Genomic DNA, 19,026 nt, shown 5'->3' on the forward strand with positions numbered 1-19,026 from the left:
TATCTTCCTGATATTTAAGCGTCCATGGCAAATATATATGAATGAAAACAATAACTAAAATACATACTAAAAAATATATATATATATTATCCCCGTTATCCTCATAATTTTAATCAACGAAATTAATATTTTTAGTCTATTGTATAGCTGTATAGCTGTCAACACTTTTTATTATTTATGGTGTTCTGATAGGATTTTTATTTAGCGTGAGATCTGTCATTTTACGTTTACGATATAATTACTGTCGAACTGTAGTGTCGCGGACTCTGAGTCAGGGGTTCTAGGTTCGAGTCCCCCCTGCTACAATTTTAATTCTTTATTTAACTAGGGCTATCTTGGTCCTACGTAAATAGTATGAAATTTAATTATTTCTCTAAGAACATAAATATTTATCTTTAGAATTTTTTTTTACTTATTTATCTCTCGGCGAATATTGCAATAATAATTGTTATTTGATTGCATTTATTGTCTGTACCTCACCGCCTGAGCGACGGGTCGCGCTAGTGAATCACTAGTTTTAGGTTATGTTACATTGTCTTGTTACTCGCACGAAATATGTTTATAGAACATGGCATTTGTAAAACGTGAATTGCCTTTGAGCTTCAATTTGGATGACGACATTTACGGAGCTTTTGACGCCACAGTGAGTACTCTACGTTTCATCTGATAATAATATATAAATAGTTTTCTCCTTACCGAATTTCGGGCAAAAATCGACAAAATAAAATGTTCAAAACTCTAGATTTGAAACAGTCATTAACATCCTTTCATGGCTACTGAGGTCTCAGATTATTTAACTTGTATAAATGTGTAAGGGCTTGAAAATGTATGATGAGATGCCTGAATGTATGAAGAATGAAAAGAGTCTGAAAGAATTTAAAAATAAATGTTTTGTATACTGTAATACTTGTCCGCCTCCGTAGTGTAATGGTCAGCACGCTCGGCTACCGTTCTGGAGGTCCCGGGTTCGATTCCCAAGGGGGGTAAAATAAATATAAGTGATTTTTGCACTGTCATATTTATTCAATATTACCCTGGACTGGTACCTGAAGCGGAGGGCTGATCACCTTTCCTTCATGTGTAAACCATCAAGATAACACTGCGTTTATATGACGCAGTGCCCTATGCACCATTGGGGTGCGAATAAGGGTTTTATTATATATATATAATAAGATGTAAGTATATATCGCTCACTCCTTTCAACAAGTCATATATCAAAAATCGTCAATTTTCAGTTGTGCACGTTTTTGGAATGCCCAGAAAATGTACTATATCCCAGCAAAAGCGGCATATTTTTAACTTAATATTTACCTGCTACAGGGCAGAAAGTATTGTTATTGCATTTTGATGAATAGGTATTGTTTAATAATTTTTTTAAATATACTAATTTTTTTTCAAATGGAGAAAAAACATTCAGGTTTTACCTAAAAAGATCTGTTGCACAGTAAAAAGTTCAATAAGTTGCTTGATATTTATTTATTTTTATTACATTGTATTATATTTTTAAACTTTAAAAACGATCTCCTGAAAAATCAAGTTTCTTGATTTATGACGTTCTTGAATGGAGTGAGCGATATGTCATTAAGATTTAAATTTAATGGCGACTTTAAATCTCTAGGGTTTAATTTTTATAAGATTAAATTTTTTTATTTTCCGGACTAGGCTAACAGAAATAGTATGAAATTGAAGTACTTTTGTGAATAATAAAAACACAAATACTTTTTATTAATAAAAAAGATAATGATAATGAGTGTTAAATATTTTGCATCCCGTTTCGCAGATCATGAGGAACCAGTCCATCGGCAATCCTCAGCTGAGCGGGCCGCCGGAGAACGGAATCCAGGACTTCTCCGGCGTTCCGGGCACCCCGGACCAGGGGGGCCTGAGTCACGCGAAGGACGCGGTCAACTTGAGTGATGAGAGGCGCCAGTTTATCCCGTTTCAAATCAAAACCGAGAGCGATGACAGTCTGACCTGGAATCAGACGGACATGGCAGATATAAACGGTAATATTATTTTTCTTTTTAAACCCTCATCCGCAACCGATGGTGCATAGGGCACTGCTTCATATAATGCAATCAGAATGCGATCTCTCAGTGCGGCAAAACCATGTATGGTAGATGTTCCAATGGTAGAATAAGAATTAGAAAAAAAAGTCAGTTTAAATAATAACATTTTTAATTAACGTTTTACTTAGTAAATACCACTGTTTCTTAAAATCTATTGTAATACTTTTTCGATGCATTCCCCATCATTTTCAAACACCGTATATGATGCGGAATGCATCGAAACACGTGTCACAATAGATTTTAAGAAATAGTGGTATTTACCAAGTAAAACGTTAATTAAAAATGGATAGATTTTACCACAAAGTGACTGCCGAATCAATTAATAAATAATAACACTTTTGCAAAGACTGTGTGGTATTCTATCCTCTCTGCCTATACCTGTGGGGAAGCGGCGCAATCTATTCTGTTTTTATTTTAGTGTCTAGTAACTATCTGAGATATATTATTAGATTAAAACCAATATTTTTAGCTTTTCCACTTTTTTTATTTGACCAGCGACCGGGTTTCGTCGTTACCGACATCATCAGACTGTCTGACCACCAGTCTGATGATGTCGGTAACGACGAAACCCGGTCGCTGGTCAAATAAAAAAATTGGAAAAGCTAAAAATATTGGTTTTAATCTAATAATATATTAAAAATGCAATTCCATCACGAAGTGTCAGTTGATAATATAAAACTATCTGAGAATAGCTATCTTTTCAATTATTAGTTTTACTCTCGTATTTAGTAGCTACCTATTCAGTTTTCAGTTTAAGCCTGGCGCTTTGTAGCTATCTATTCTTTATTTTCTCGGTTCGAAGCCAGTCTACCACAATTTGATACCTATTTCTAAAAATGAGCCGCTTAGGCTCACAGAAACAGTACAAAATTGAAGTAAAGTGGAACCTCTCAAAGCGAGCATAATTCGTTCCAGAGTCTTGGTCGTTAAGCGAAAAAAAAATTATTTCGACTGTCTTGGAAGTTTTGGCTTACAAGTGAATGTCGTGAAAAAGGGACTTGCCCTTTCTCAGTAACTCGTTTTGCGAAATGTCGCTTGTTAACTTTTCACCACGTTAACTTTGTTCCTAAGAGACGCCCGTGCGCTGCGGTATTTTGCCGTTTTTTAAATGATTACTTTTATCATGTATTTAGTTAAGAAACGATTTATTTTTCTAAATAAAAACGTTCAATGGGATTCATTGTGCCTTTTTGGTACTCTATAATACACGTGTGTCACATTATTCTTGAAATATATCGTAATATAAACAAATTAGATCGTAACATAAATAAATCAAAGCACGCATCGTGTGTTACTCTTACCCACTGGCGATACGTAGCGTCGAGAGTGAGACAGATATAGGGCATGATTATGGCGCGGAATAATTACCGACCGCAAGATAAATCAGGGATCTGTTCTTTTATTTATCCTTGTGATGTTACAAATTATTAGTCAGATATTTCAACAGATGTCATAAGGCCGAGGATTGACGTATTATTTTATCCAAAATTCCACACCATGAAAAAATCTTTCTAAGTTGAACTGAGGTTCGAAACTTGGAGCAAAGTAAAAACACAAACGCTTATGGCAGCCGCGTATGGGGCATGTTTTGTTAAAACACATACGGTTTTGCGAGCCGCGTGGATCCAGTTAAGGGAGCAATTTTTAACATTTTTTTTGTTCGTTAAATGAATTACTTCTTATGAGAAGTGCTCGTTTTGAGAGGTTCTACTGTATTTTTGTAAATAATAAAAACAGAAATATTTCTCTTTACATGTTGTTCATTCCAAAACTGTGTATTTTTTATAAGAATTTGTGTATTCAAATTGTATTCATAAAATGTACGCGAGAAGAACAAAGAGATGCAGTTCATTGACTTTTATTTAGTTTATAATATTGTCCCCACCACATCGCTGACTCCTTTCAAGAACGTCATAAACAAAAAACTTGACTTTTCACGAGAACATTTTTAAAGTTTAAAAATATAATACAATGTATTAAAAATAAATATCAAGCCACTTATTGAACTTTTACTGTGCAACAGATCTTTTTAGGTAAAACCTGAAGGTTTTTCTCCATTTGAAAAATATTTAGTATATTTTAAAAAATAATTAAACAATACCTTTTCTTCTAAATGCAAAAAAAAAACACTTTCTGCACTGTAGCGGGTAAATATTAAGTTAAAAATATGCCTCTTTTGCTGGGATATAGTACATTTTCTGGACATTCCAAAAACAGGCACAACTGATAATTGACAATTTTTGATTTATGACGTTCTTGAAAGGAGTGAGCGACATGTAACTCCTTAGAATCGTATATAAAGGGTGGAGGACAATTTTTTGTGTGTTCAGATAAGATTGAAATTGAAACGTGTATACGTCGCGCTCGCTCTTTTTCTATCGGCGTCGCTTTGTTCTTCCTGCCCTTATAACTTTGTAATTTTTGATGAAGAAATAATTGATTTTCAATTGCGCGTTTCCGTCTTCCTCATCATCAGTGCTCCAGTACCATTAGCAGTAACACATCTGAAAAAAAAAGTTTTCAGTTTTATAATTCAAATGTAACTTTGTTTTAAATCACTATAAATATTTTATTATAAGTTAATTATAATGTCTACCGGTTCTCAAGCTAACCGCTTCTTTATCAAGACTGATTAATACTAAAATACTATCTACTAAACAATTGTTTATAATGATAAAGTAGACATTATAATTAACTTATAATAAAATATTTATAGTGATTTCAAAACAAAGTTACATTTTAATTATAAAATGGAAAATCACAAAGTTAGTGCTTTAAATATAAATTATATTTTCAGTATTAGCCTAGCGCCTGCCATTAACAAAAGTGAATATTTTTCTAGCTCAAGTGGGTGCGGCACTCGGTCGGACGTCCCAAAACCTGCTGCAGATGCCAAACGCCTACAGCCACCCGCTGGCCTACCAGAACCTGCCCACCACCTCGAGCTACCAGCAGATGCTCCCGCTGGTCTACGAGCGCCACCAGCAGGCCTTCGCCACCAGCTTCATGTCGGCCTACTCGCAAGCCAACGCGCCCAACGTGCAGTACAACCCACCCACCTTCCACAAGGAACCCGACCCGCTAGACAGGAAAAGAGAGATCGACAACAATCAATATCTAAAGAATCTAATATCTAATAATCTGAACGAAAGATTGCAGACTGTTCCCAGTCAGGACGCCTTGTATAACGCCGCGGATAAGCCGGACAAAGATCGTGAAGCCGGCTCGCAAATGAATGTAGAAACGCCGCCGAGGTACGGCAAGTTAAAAGCCACGAATGGAATGCGTCTGCCGCAAGCCGCAAACGTTTTTCAGAGCATAGAAACCGTTTTGAACGAGTATGAGAAGAAAAATTACAATGATACGCAGCTCCCCGCGGGTGTCGAAAGAATCAAATCATTCCAGAACCCGCCGTCTTGCGATAAGCCTGAGGCGTCCGGTCTGAGCGACGGCGAACGCGGCAAATTTTCTTGCGAGGATTGCCAGTACACTTGTCAGTCGTCGGCCCTCTTGAAGATCCACGAGCGAACGCACTCCGGGGAGAAGCCGTTCAAGTGCAAATACTGCGAATACAAGTCCGGGCAGAAGAACAACGTCGTAAAACACGTCTTGGTTCACATGAAAGAGAAGCCGTTCCGCTGCCAGTACTGTGCGTACACGTGCGCACAGAAAAACAACCTGGTCGTCCACGAACGAACGCACACTGGTGAAAAACCTTTTGTATGCACATTCTGCGAGTACAGAACGGTGCAGAAACCCAATTTAGTCAAGCATATGTATCTCCACACGAACGAAAAACCATTTTCGTGCGACGTGTGCGAATACCGCTGCGTTCAAAAGACGAATCTGATGAAGCACAAGCAGAAACATTCGACTGAAAAACCCTTTGAATGCGGAGAGTGCGACTACAAGAGCACGCAGAAGGCTAATCTAAACAAGCATCAGATACTGCATTCCAAATTGAAACCGTACCAGTGTGAAGTATGCTCCTTTCAATGCGCCCAAAAATGCAATCTCTCGAAACACAGACAGACAAAACACGGACTTTCGTCCTCGGGCGATCCTTGCAAGAGGAATCCGGTCGACGAGTTCCCGAATCCGGCAGTCCCGTTCATCCAGCCGACTGCCGACGTTCACTCGGAGGCGTTGCCGATGGTGAATCCGATGACGCACCAGGATTTGATTAAAAACGAGTTCCAGGGCGACTATTCCCAGTCGCCTATTCCCAATTCGAGTGATCTACCCTGACCGATCAAACAAGTTATATAAAATATAAAGGCGGATTTACATTGAGACAGCTACTGACCCCAGTACTGGCGCCAAGAGCTGACTTACACTGTTCACATATACTCATCAGTAGAGGTCTTAATTTTCTTCACCCCTTTTCAAACTTTTATCCGCACCCAAGGGTGCATAGGACACTGCATCATATAAACGCATTGTTATCATTGATCTTATTTTTTGACATCTCATCAAAGATGAAGAAGAATATGGAAGTCTGGGCATTTACGGGGCTGACGACCGTCATAGGCTGGTTTAAGTGATCACTTTACACATGTGTAACATTCACCCATTCTACCCATTATTGACGACCACACTACTCAAATTCTTGGAAGTTCTATTATATGTATATATGAACCAATTATGAAACATTGTTCTTGAATCACTAGAACTTCACTAGAGACATCTATGGGTGAGATAAAAAGAAGCTTTTTATAGAGCAGAAACTCTTTTATTAGTATGTGAGGTCCGAATCCTGGATTATAATCACACACATGAAGGAAATGTGATCAGTCCTCCGCTTCAGGCACCAGTCCGGGGTAATATTAAATAAATATTAGAGTGAAAAAATCACTAATATTTGATACCTCCCCGCTGGGTAGCCAAGCGTGCTGACTATTACACTGTGGATGCCGATAGCGCCGTACTGACGTGAAATCAATTTAAACAATAGCAGTATCGAATCAGCACTGCTTGCTTTGTGTTTTAATTCATTTTTTGACTCAGTGTAAATCTGGCCTTACGTTATACATATATATATATTTGGTATATTAAAAGCATTGTTAACTTTGTGGTGCGGTAATATAACACTCTCCTTATCATTCATCGTTCACTTTGTGTAATACATACCAAAATGAACGATGAATGATAAGGAGAGTGTTACATTATATATATGTATATATATATATATACTATTTTGAGCTGATAATTTTAAATTCCGTTTTTTAGTTTTTTGAGAGGTATGGAAACAAAAATACATGTCGCAATTTTTTTAGCGTGTTCGCAAATCTGTTGCTCGCAAATCTGGATTTCTCATCTTGGGAGCTGTTTATATTGATATCTCAACATAGATGAAGAAGAATAAAGAAGTCTGGGTATTTACAGGGCTGTCATAGGCTAGTTTAAGTGATTTTATATCACATATCGCTCACTCCTTTCAACGTCATATATAAATAAACTTCATTTTTCAGGAGATCATTTTTAAAGTTTAAGAATACAATAAAATGTATTAAAAATAAATACCAAGCCACTAATTGAACTTTTTACTGTGCAACAGATCTTTTTAGGTAAAACCTGAAGGTTTTTTCTCCATTTAAAAAAATATTTAGTATATTTTATAAAATCATTAAACAATACCTTTTCTTCAAAATACAAAAACAACACTTTTTGCAACATAAAATCACGATTTTTGTTCACGTACCTCTCATATTGTTGAATTTAATAAAAAACAACAGATAAAAAAGGCTGACTTTGAGCGTTAGTACAAAATGCCTTTATATGGAATTTTGATTGACGTTCCCCATAAAGCTGTGGAGTTTTTTTTACACATTTATCGAAGTAAGCAGTTTACATTATTATATTGAAAATTTATGAGTGGTTGTTGACTATATCAAGAAAAAACCTACTAAAACTTTCAAAAACTGGTGTAATATTAACACATTGTTGTCGGGCGGTTTTGTGGACTTTTTTTTTTACATATCTATCGAAGAAAACAGTTTGCATTCTTTTATTGAAAATTGATGCATGGTTGTTGACTATATCAAAAAAAACCTACTAAAACTTTTAAAAACTGGTGTAAAATTAACGCATTGTTGTCGGGCGGTTTTGTTCATCGACCCCGACCATAATTATACTCTGCCAGTCTGCCACCCGACCCTCAGTATACTTTTCTTTATATTTGACTATACTCCTGGGTTATATATCGTGGGTATACTGGCGCAAAACGTGAACTCTAAAATCCCTTTTCATTAATTGATTCGGCAGTCACTTTGTGGTAAAATCTATCCATTTTTAACTTATGTTTTACTTAGTAAATACCACTACGATTTCTTAAAATCTACTGTGACACGTGTTTCGATGCATTCCGCATTATTTTCGGTGTTTGAAAATGATGCGGAATGCATCGAAACACATCGCTCACTCCTTTCAAGAACGTCATAAATCAAAAAACTTAATTTTTCAGGAGAACGTTTATAAAGTTTAAAAATATAATACATTGTATTAAAAATAAATATCAAGCCACTTACTGAACTTTTTACTGTGCAACAGATCCTTTTAGGTAAAACCTGAAGGTTTTATCTCCATTTGAAAAATATTTAGTATATTTAAAAATATAATTAAGCAATACCTTTTCTTTAAAATGCAAAAACAACACTTTCTGCCCTGTATCGGGTAAATATTAAGTTAAAAATATGCCGCTTTTGCTGGGATATAGTACATTTTCTGGGCATTCCAAAAACATGCACAACTGAAAATTGACGATTTTTGATTTATGACGTTCTTGAAAGGAGTGAGCGACATGTCACAGTAGATTTCCCTAAATGAGAAATAGAAATTACTCATCGGGAATATTATATGTATATATGACTTATGTATGTAATATGTCCGCCTCCGTGGTGTAATGGTCAGCGTGTTTAGCTACCGTGCTGGAGGTCTTGGGTTTAGGTCGATTCCCAGGGGGGGGTGAAAATAAATATTAGTGATTTAACACTGTAATATTTATTTAATATTACCCTGGACTGGTTCCTGAAGCGCAAGAGTGATCACCTTGCCTTCATGTAAGTAATGATCAAGATAACACTGCGTCAATTTGATGCAGTGCCCTATGCACCATTAGGTGCGGATAAGGGTTATAATAATAATAATAATAATGTAATATGTTTTAAAATAAATTTTAAGAAATAGTGGTATTCTCTAAGTAAAATATTAATTAAAAATCTAAAATTCCTGTTTGAATAATCTGTGTTATTGAAAGCTTTTAGCCTGAATAAAATACCCGCTATTAAACTCAAACTTGAATTTACTTGTAAAACCACATATATATGACATTTCAAACTCATCATCATCATCATCAAACCCTTATCCGCACCCCAATGGTGCATAGGGCACTGCATATAAACGCAGTGTTATCTTGATCGTTAACACATGAGGGAAAGGTGATCAGCCATCCGCTTCAGGTACCAGTCCAGGGTGATATTGAATAAATATTAGAGTGAAAAAATCACTTATATTTATTTGACCCCCCCTGGGAATCGAACCCGGGACCTCCAGAATGATAGTCGAGCGTGCTGACCATTACACTATGTAGGCGGACATTTCAAACTACTTAGTGTATTTTGCCAGTATATAAAACGTTAAAAACTTTATAAAATGTATTGTTAAGTCAAAATTGCATATTTTTGAGTTAACGTATTTTGCCAGTACAGCCACGATATTGCACATTTTAGTGATACATGGTACTTAATTTTATAGTGTTCCAACCAGGAATCGAACCTGTTGTCAGTAGTGTGCTAACCGCTACACTGCTGATACCAAATTTATTTTTCAAACTTAAAAAAAAATATTCCATATGTACTTTTTACCTTCAAACCCTTATCCGCACCCCAATGGCGCATAAGGCACTGCATTATATAAATGCAGTGTTATCTTGATCGTTAACATACGAAGGAAAGGTGATCAGCCCTTCGCTTCAGGCACCAGTCCAGGGTAAAATTGAATAAATATTACAGTGAAAAAATCACTTATATTTATTTCACCCCCATGTTCAACAAACATAACACTGCTTCTATACGATGCAGTGCTCTATGCACCATTGGGTTGGCTAAAAACCTTGATTTTTTTAATATTACGTCGTTTGCAAGTGACTACTCATATATCCGTTGGTAAAGATTTGTTTGCACAGCTTATGGGGGATGTTGTTGACGCTGTTTTTTTTGTAATTTTGATTTTAATGTGACCGTTTGTCATTCCAATGATGTTTTATTGAATGTATACAAATATTTGATATTACTGTATATTGTTTTGTAAATATGTATTACCATTATATGAAATTATTAAATTGTGCATAGAATAACAGATCTCTAAATCTACAATGCCATTTTGTTTTATTTACCCGTGTGCACAGCTGTAGAAAGCTAGGCTGATTTGTGTCAGTTTTCATATTTCCGGAAGTACGAAAATTGATGTCTGATTTTCTCTGGGGAGTGGGTTCTTTTTACAAGAAAAAAAATTTTTTTTTCATTGAATCGATGTATGTTGAAGATAGAATTATGTTAAAATAAAACACCTCTTGGAAATATTTTTCAATTATGACAAAAATTCACACAAATCGCTTACTCCTTTCAAGAACGTCATAAATAAAAAACTTGATTTTTCAGGAGAATGTTTTTAAAGTTTAAAAATATAATAGAATGTATTAAAAATAAATATCAAGCCACTTATTAAACTTTTTACTGTGCAACAGATCTTTTTAGGTAAAACCTGAAGGTTCTTTCTCCATTTGAAAAATATTTAATATATTTAAAAAAATAAATAAACAATACCTTTTCTTCAAAATGCAAAAACAACACTTTCTGCCCTGTAGCGGGTAAATATTAAGTTAAAAATATGCCTCTTTTGCTGGGATATAGTATATTTTCTGGGCATTCCGAAAACGTGCATAACTGAAAATTGACGATTTTTGATTTATGACGTTCTTGAAAAGAGTGACCGAAATATCCACAGATGTCATTGCTATAGTAATAACATCATACCAACTGACAGATAGACTTTGATGTTCATTAACGTCAATACTTTAAGGAAAATTTGCTCCGACGTTCATTTACGTCCATACTCCTGGACAGGTTGAGGTAAGTCTTATTATCTATTTTACATTTTAGTATTATAATTAGTTCACCCTATGGCAGAGCTTGTTAACACATTTTATTGTCGGGCGGTTTTGTTCATCAACCCCTCCCCTAATTATACTCTGGGAGTCTGCCGCCCGACCCTCAGTATACTAATCACAAGTAGCCGCAACACCCAATTCCCATCTGTACAATGTTTGCAGGCGTTTTTCGCGCTCTACCGAAATTAAGCAAATAGAACGCTCGCAAGCGTCTCCCGCTCTCTACCAACAGTATGGAAAAGGACCCTTATTATACTCTGGCAGTCTGCCGCCCGACCCTCAGTATACTAATCACAAGTAGCCGCAACACCCAATTCCCATCTGTACAATGTTTGCAGGCGTCTCTCGCGCTCTACCTAAAGTAAGCAAATAGAACGCTCGCAAGCGTCTCCCGCTCTCTACCGACAGTATGGAAAAGACGCTTTTAAGAGTTTCCCGCAAACATTGTGTTAACACACTTAGGACAGGTGTTTTTAACGCCTGCAGACCACTATCGACGGGATTTGATGATTGTGTACATATGGTTAAGATCTTAACAAAGAAATTGGTTCGTAACATTCAAATATGTAATTCCTTCTATTCTACCTTTGAAATGAGGCCAGCGCAGAAGTTACAAATACCCTTCCCGTCCCTGAGCATCAATCGACTGAACGGGTAGAAATACCTTTCCTGTTTTTAGTGTGTTAAGAAAAAGGAAAGTAAATGAAAATGCATTATTAAAATACCGTGTTTATTATTACATCAGTTTATATATATCGAGTAGTTTATACAAAATCACAAACGTTTATAAAAAAATCACAGTAAAATGATTACGTTTTTAAAGTCTAAAAATATTAAAAATAAATATAAACAAATTATAATTTTATTTTCACTATTAAGTCGTATATATACATAAATATAGTTTTTTTAAAGTGTAAAAGAGGCTCCCTTAACCTTTCCAGGAGTATAATAATTGATGGCCGACATTCTCTGGGGAGTGGGTTTTTTTCAACATTGAAAATGTATTTTTTTTAAATAAAATCTTTGTGTTATGAAGATAGAAATTATGTGAAAATAATTAAAATAAAAAATAAAACTTATTAATTTTTATTTTATGACAAAGTTAAATACAAATATCCACAGATGTCACTGCTATACGAGTTACATCATACCAACTGACAGATAGACTTGGACGTTCATTAATGTTGATACTCTTTTGAGGAAAATTCACACCAACATTCGTTTAAGTCCATACTCCCAGAAAGTTTAACAAGCGGCATTACGCATAATGAGTAAGAGTGAAAGGGCAAGTCCCTTTTTCACGACTTTCACTTGTGAGCCAGTACTTTAGTCTGTGTTTCATTTAAAAAGTAAGATTCTGGAACGAATTATGCTTGTGAGAAATTCCACTGTATACTGTCAACATTATCAGTATAAAATAAGACATTGGTAAAATGTAAATACAATTTTTACTTTCTTTTATTATATTTCTATGATGCCAAGTTTCGGCTTTGAGAGTAAATATATCATATAAAACAAAATCTAAAGTTCGAATATATAATTTCCTTTAAAACTAATAAAACATCTAAGAAACATGTGCTAAAAATATGTATATTGTTTATAGATACATTTTTAAATATTTATTTAAAATTTAAATACAGCAATGCCCCAATGAGTGTTCTCCCAATTTATGTCATTTTTACATACATTTTAAATCCAGTGACATTACCAGCTGAATTCTAATGGCCTGGGGTAACCTTGTTTTAGAATTCGGGTTTATTTTATTTGATCTGTAAGAAGTTTGGCATTTAAAATGGAAAGAAGGGGAAGAGACCTATATCCAACAGTGGAGGATGGAGGGCTCATGAAGAAGAAGAAGACGACACATAGAGTAGAGTACACATAATTATTTCCCATAAATCAATTTGATAGCAAATAAATGCACAATCCAAATGAATTGCATCATCCTTCAATGCAATATCATGATACCTCGACTTACATCGTTCAAACATAAGTCACTTGTTGTAAAATCAATCATAATGTATCTCTGGGGTATTGGTGTATTTTTAAACTTTTTCAAGGATTACATGAACTAATTAATGATTTGAATCTGTGGCTAATTGTGATTAAATCGATAATTCAATACCTGCATATAATTATTTAGCATACAATCAAATGAGAATATTTTTACTCAATTACCAGCAAAACTTAATATAACCAGCAAAATTCAGCAAGATCTTTGTGAAATACAGGTACATTTTTTAAAATTTTTTAATCTTTGTTGCGAGGAATCAATGTGTAGCATTTCAATGCATCTAAAAACGACAAAAATCTGACATACAAACACTGTAATAAACAGCAAAGTTCAATAAGATCTTTGCAAAAAATATAATTTTTAGTGATGATAATTTTTTTTATGAAGAATTAACACGCAACATTTTGATAATGAACATTTTGAAGCGTCTAATACTTTAGACACTGCATACTTTAGACCACAGATTCAATTACATTATGAAATACAAATAGTTTTTTAAAAGCAAACGATATATTTTCACCGCAGTGACAAAATTTCCATTCGAAAATCATTTGAATAATTCAAAAGGACCATCTTTACACTCGACCCAATTGATGAAAGACACCACAATGGTTCTACAATGAAAAAGACCTCCGCGCTGAGCGGATTCAGTGTGCATATCTCCATTTAGCTTGTGTCAAAGAGGAGATACTCATTGAGGCTTTTGGGCAACTCCAGTTCATCTATGATATCGGGCAGAATCATCCCTAGAAGATTTCTAAGGTAAAGCCTCAGCTGCATCTTGAGGGAGAGAGGTTTGGAGGCTCTCTCTATCAGCGCGGCCTTCTGCTGCGGAGTCAGGACGTTGTTTCGGCGAATCATGCAGAGGTCGAAGGACTGCGCCGCCGCCAGAAGGTCGTAGAAGATGTGTTCTCTCTCGGGAGCCACCACATTCTGGAGAGCGTTGAGGATACCATCCGGGTCTCTGAATTGCGTCTTCATAATCACCTGGAAATGGAAACAATCCATACTCAGACAGGCAGTTCTCTATTTTTTCTTTATTTTAACCCTTTCCACTATGACCATTTCTTCTCATAACTGATCACCTACTCTGATCAAAAAAATGTGACGTTTTTCTACCATTAAAATAAATATTTTGGTTCCCTAATTTTGGGACACTCTGTCTGGCAATTCGTATAACCACGTTAATTAAGATTAACTGTATTTATCTGAAATATTTGTTGGTAGAATATACTTGGGTGATAGAGAAAACAGTGATTAAAGTTATACCTGCGCCGGGCCAGACATTGTGGCCCACGGAGCTGCCTACTAGAATCATACAGGCCAGAATAGAATGTCTGGCCTACAGAGTGGTAAGAGTTAAATTATTTTGCATATCACAAGTACAAAAAAATATGTAATGTTAATACAAAAAAAGATCCCACATGGCCTGTGTGTGGGTAAACATTTTAATTTAGATTTTAATAAAAGAGCCACCCAACGTCAAGGGTTGCTGGGCATCTAGGCATGAACTGATGCACAACACATGGGTTTTCAATGCAATACGAATTGTTATTCTTACCCTAGCGCCGTGCTTCAGCAGAAGTCTGACCACATCTTCGTGGGGCTCAGAGTTGCTCGCGAGGTACTCGGCCAGCACCGGGCGCAGCTGAGATCCTGTGTCGCCAATGTCATTATATACGCGCAGATTAGGGTCAGCTCCGTGGGCCAAAAGCAACTGCACATAGACCAACAACATATTATAGTAAACTAAACCATCTATGTATGTGTCGGTAGCCTGGAGGGAAAGAGAGGGAGAGGAAGATCCCCACACCATGGACCGTCAAATTAAGGCAGCAGCAGGCACCTCAGTGGTTGGAGCGCTATGTGCAGCGCAGTCAAGGGATAACTGGAGAAGAGTCATTGCTTCTGCAAGGGTCACAACCCTCAGCAATGAGGAATAAGACGGAGAAGAAAAACGTATATTATTAATATTTTTTGACATCTCTTTTTTTTTTATTTCACCTATTTTAAAACGCAAGAGGTATTCTCGAAAATTCATGACCCGTGAAAATTTGAGTCAATGCTTAGTTCCACTTACAACATTTTGAGTGTGTCCAAATGTTCACAAATCTGGATTATCTCCAATTATAGGAGTAATTTTCATATTATTTTTTGACATCTCATCAAAGATGAAAGAGAAAATGGAAGTCTGGGCATTTACGGGGCTGACAACCGTCATAGGCTGATTTAAGTGATCACTTTTTACACACGTGTAACATTCACCAACTCTACCCATTATAAAAACCACACTACTCAAATTCTTGGAAGTTCTATATACATATATAACCCAATTTTGAAACATTGTTCTTGAATCACTAGAACTTCACTAGAGACATCTATTGGTGAGATGAGATAAAAAAAATAATAACTCCTGTAATTGGAGATAATCCAGATTTTGTGAACAAGTATTTGGACAAACTCAAAATGTTGTTGACTATATTTTTTATTGATATCTCAACACAGATGAAGAAGAATATGAAAGTCTGTGAATTTATGGTCTTACGACCGTCATAGGCTGAATTAAGTGTTCACTTTACACAGAATGCTTATAATTGTTTCCCGCTCTCTACCAACAGTATGTAAAAGACGCTTTTAATCATTTCCCACAAACAATCTTTTAAAAGCATTGTAGTTGACACATCGATCACTCCTTTCAACATAAATCGAAAATTGTCAATTTTCAGTTGTGCATGTTTTCGGAGTGCCCAGAAAATATACTTTATGTATATTTTCTGGGCATTCCGAAAGTGAAAGTGTTGTTTATGCATTTTGAAGAAAAGGTATTGTTTTATTATTTTTTTTAAATATATTTTTCAAATGGAGAAAAACACAGTAAAAAGTTCAATAAGTGGCTTGATATTTACATTTAATACATTTTAATATATTTTTAAACTTTAAAAACGATCTCCTGAAAAATCAAGTTTTTTGATTTATGACGTTCTTGAAAGGAGTAAGCGACATCTCAGATGGGTATTTTTTACACCTGCGAGCGTTGGCAATGGAATTTGATAAATATGTACATATATTTAAGACCTTAACAAGGAGATAGGTATATAATATTAATATAAAAGCATTGGATGATTCCTTCTTTTCTGCCTTTAAAATGAAGCCGGCGCAGAAGGTAAAAATACCCTTCCCGTCCTTAAGCATCAATCCACTCAATGGGTAGATGACTACCTTTTCCGTCCCAAGTGTGTTAATACAAAATACAATCTTCACATCCCTAGAAAATGGCAGAGGAGGATAACCAAACTTACATTCAATATTTCCATGCGATTGGAGATGCTGTCGGAGCAGGCCACGTGTAGAGACGACCCGATGATGTGACTCGCGTAGTTGACGTCTGCGCCTGGAGTTTTAATATCATTAATCATTTAAGAACAGCTTTCTTCTTTCATACGAAAAAGGAACAACCCCTACATGTATAGTAATGTAGAGTGCATGGCTGATGGAAGCCAAATCAGGATGGACACATTGGTAGCAACAAAACAGTGTTTTTTTAAATAATATATAAAATTACAAGTTCTGGTTCCAACCCTTATGTATGGAAGCGAAGCATGGAGTTGGCAAAAGAAGGATGAAAGCAGACTGAATGCGATCCCTCAGACGAATGTGTGGCAAAACGATGTTTGATAGATGTTCGAATGATGAAATAAGGAAAGAATGTAAGGCTGAGATAAGCATTATCGATAAAATTAAGAAAGGTGTGCTGAGATGGTTTGGACGTGTGGAGCGTATGAGTGAAGAAAGAATGGTTTAACAAATTTATGGGGCGAACGTAGTCGGAAAAAGAAGCAGAGGACGACCGAGGAAAACATGGCACAATCAGGTATGTCAAATACTTGAAAGCGGCCGGGTCAGGAGTCGTAATAATCGTAGGGTATGTATGAGGAGATGCATGAATGTAGAAGAGGCAAAGAATGTTTGCAAAGACAGAGTGGTGTGGCGTTCGATTCTCTCTGCCTACTCCTGCGGGAAGCGGCGTGATGGTTAGTAAGTTAGTTAGTTTGGGAAAATTGTTCTGGATTAAAAGATAAAGTCAAACGATTCCCCTTCTCCGAATTGTCTGTAAAACCACCCCGAATTGTAACCTGAAGCGCAGGAATGAACACCTTACCTTCATGTAATTAACAATTTTATTTATTTTATTTTTTATTTATTTATTTCATAGATACATACATTTTTTTAACTCTATGTATTACGGCTCTTTAGGCATGGCCTGTGTTGAGCTGAAATACTTATATGTTAATACAATTTATTTATTTATTATATATTTTTTTAAATTATTATATTATATACATTACATACAATATATATATTTATATATATATATATATATATAAAAACCCTTATCCACACCCCAATGGTGCATAGGGCACTGCGTCATATAAACGCAGTGTTATCTTGATCGTTTACACATGAAGGAAAGGTGATCAGCCCTCCGCGTCAGGTACCAGTCCAGGGTAATATTGAATAAATATGACAGTGAAAAAATCACTTATATTTATTTTACCCCCCTTGGGAATCGAACCCGGGACCTCCAGAACGGTAGCCGAGCGTGCTGACCATTACACTACGGAGGCGGACGATACATACAATACAAAAACAATTTACAGTATAAAAGGTTTTACAATAAAATAATTACACCTGGACTTTAATTAATTCACTTTCTACCTTGTCCCTGCCAACGAGAAGCAACCATCAACGGACACTGTTCTTAAAGACATATAAAGAAATATATAACACTGCCTCAATGTGATTAAGTGCTCTTTGCACCATTATGTGGTCCATATGACATATGTGATAAGGGTTAGGAAGAAGGAAATTATGTCATGCATTACGTCATTCACGTGTGTACTGCTGTAGGGTTCCTTTCGTAAGTTGGTTATAATTTTGATGAGCTGGAATTTTTATCTGACTGTATATATAATAATAAATAATAAAACCCTTATCCGCACCCCAATGGTGGATAGGGCACTGTGTCATATGTCGCAGTGTTATCTTGATTGTTTACACATGAAGGAAAGGTGATCAGCCCTCCGCTTCGGGTACCAGTCCAAATATTACAGTGAAAAAAAATCACTTATATTTATTTTACCCCCCTTGGGAATCGAACCCGGGACCACCAGAACGGTAGCCGAGCGTGCTGACCATTACACTAAGGAGGTGGACAAAATATATATAATATAATGATTATATATAAATGAATAATTGCATGGGTTACATGCATATAATATGTAAGGAAAGTATTCAAAATTGTTTGACGCACCACTATCGAGAAGCAGCTTGATGATGGGGATGTCCCCCTTGAGGATGGCCAGATCCAGCGGACTAGGTTTACCCAAGTCATCCGACTCATAGTTCAGCTTGGCTCCTTGCTTGATAAGCAAATTCACTATTGCAATGCTTCCTGTAATTATAATTTAAGCATTAATTAACATAAAAACAAAGAATAATCAATAATAAACAATAAATATGGGAGTCGAACACTGCAATTTACGGGGCTGACGACCGTCATCGGCTGGTTTAAGTGATCACTTTACACACGTGTAACATTCACCAATTCTACCCATTATTGACAAAAACATTACTCAAATTCTTGGAAGTTCTATATATATATATGAACCAATTTATAAACCTTGTTCTTGAATCACTAGAACTTCACTAGAGACATCTATTGGTGAGATGTAAAGAAGCTTTTTACTAAGCAGAAACTCTTATATTAGTATGTGAGG

The 19,026-nt window shown here is 35.8% G+C and overlaps 2 protein-coding genes across 3 annotated transcripts in view; one reads left to right on the forward strand and one right to left on the reverse strand.

Annotated features, from left to right (window-relative positions):
• The first annotated feature begins 149 nt into the window (after window positions 1–149).
• LOC148312322 (uncharacterized) lies at window positions 150–6,796 on the forward strand. Its single transcript, XM_088277484.1, has 3 exons — window positions 150–643; window positions 1,781–2,006; window positions 4,912–6,796. The coding sequence occupies exons 1-3, from the start codon at window positions 569–571 to the stop codon at window positions 6,315–6,317; spliced, it is 1,707 nt and encodes a 568-aa protein (XP_088133610.1). The 5' UTR covers window positions 150–568; the 3' UTR covers window positions 6,318–6,796.
• Window positions 6,797–12,989: 6,193 nt separating this feature from the next.
• Window positions 12,990–19,026, reverse strand: part of LOC148312323 (ankyrin repeat domain-containing protein 61-like) — a 36,229-nt gene continuing 30,192 nt past the window's right edge. The window contains exons 7-10 of one of the 2 annotated variants that reach the window (XM_088277489.1): window positions 18,561–18,701; window positions 16,549–16,634; window positions 14,811–14,966; window positions 12,990–14,236 (exon numbers count right to left, since the gene is read on the reverse strand). In XM_088277489.1, the coding sequence (XP_088133615.1) occupies window positions 13,916–14,236; window positions 14,811–14,966; window positions 16,549–16,634; window positions 18,561–18,701 (704 nt within the window). In that variant the 3' untranslated portion in view covers window positions 12,990–13,915. Of the gene's footprint in view, window positions 14,237–14,810; window positions 14,967–16,548; window positions 16,641–18,560; window positions 18,702–19,026 lie in introns of both variants that reach the window. The other variant, XM_088277488.1, reaches the window with a different exon arrangement.

This window comes from Brachycentrus maculatus, unplaced genomic scaffold (genome assembly GCF_059751285.1).
Source record: "Brachycentrus maculatus isolate JH-2025_06_01 unplaced genomic scaffold, ASM5975128v1 h1tg000043l, whole genome shotgun sequence".
Taxonomy (NCBI): domain Eukaryota; kingdom Metazoa; phylum Arthropoda; class Insecta; order Trichoptera; family Brachycentridae; genus Brachycentrus; species Brachycentrus maculatus.

Coding starts and splice junctions, on each gene's coding strand:
- LOC148312322 (XM_088277484.1), top strand. CDS start 569: ATGGCATTTGTAAAACGTGAATTGCCTTTGAGCTTCAATTTGGATGAC. Junction 644..1,780: donor ACGGAGCTTTTGACGCCACA/GTGAGTACTCTA, acceptor CCCGTTTCGCAG/ATCATGAGGAACCAGTCCAT. Junction 2,007..4,911: donor GGACATGGCAGATATAAACG/GTAATATTATTT, acceptor ATATTTTTCTAG/CTCAAGTGGGTGCGGCACTC.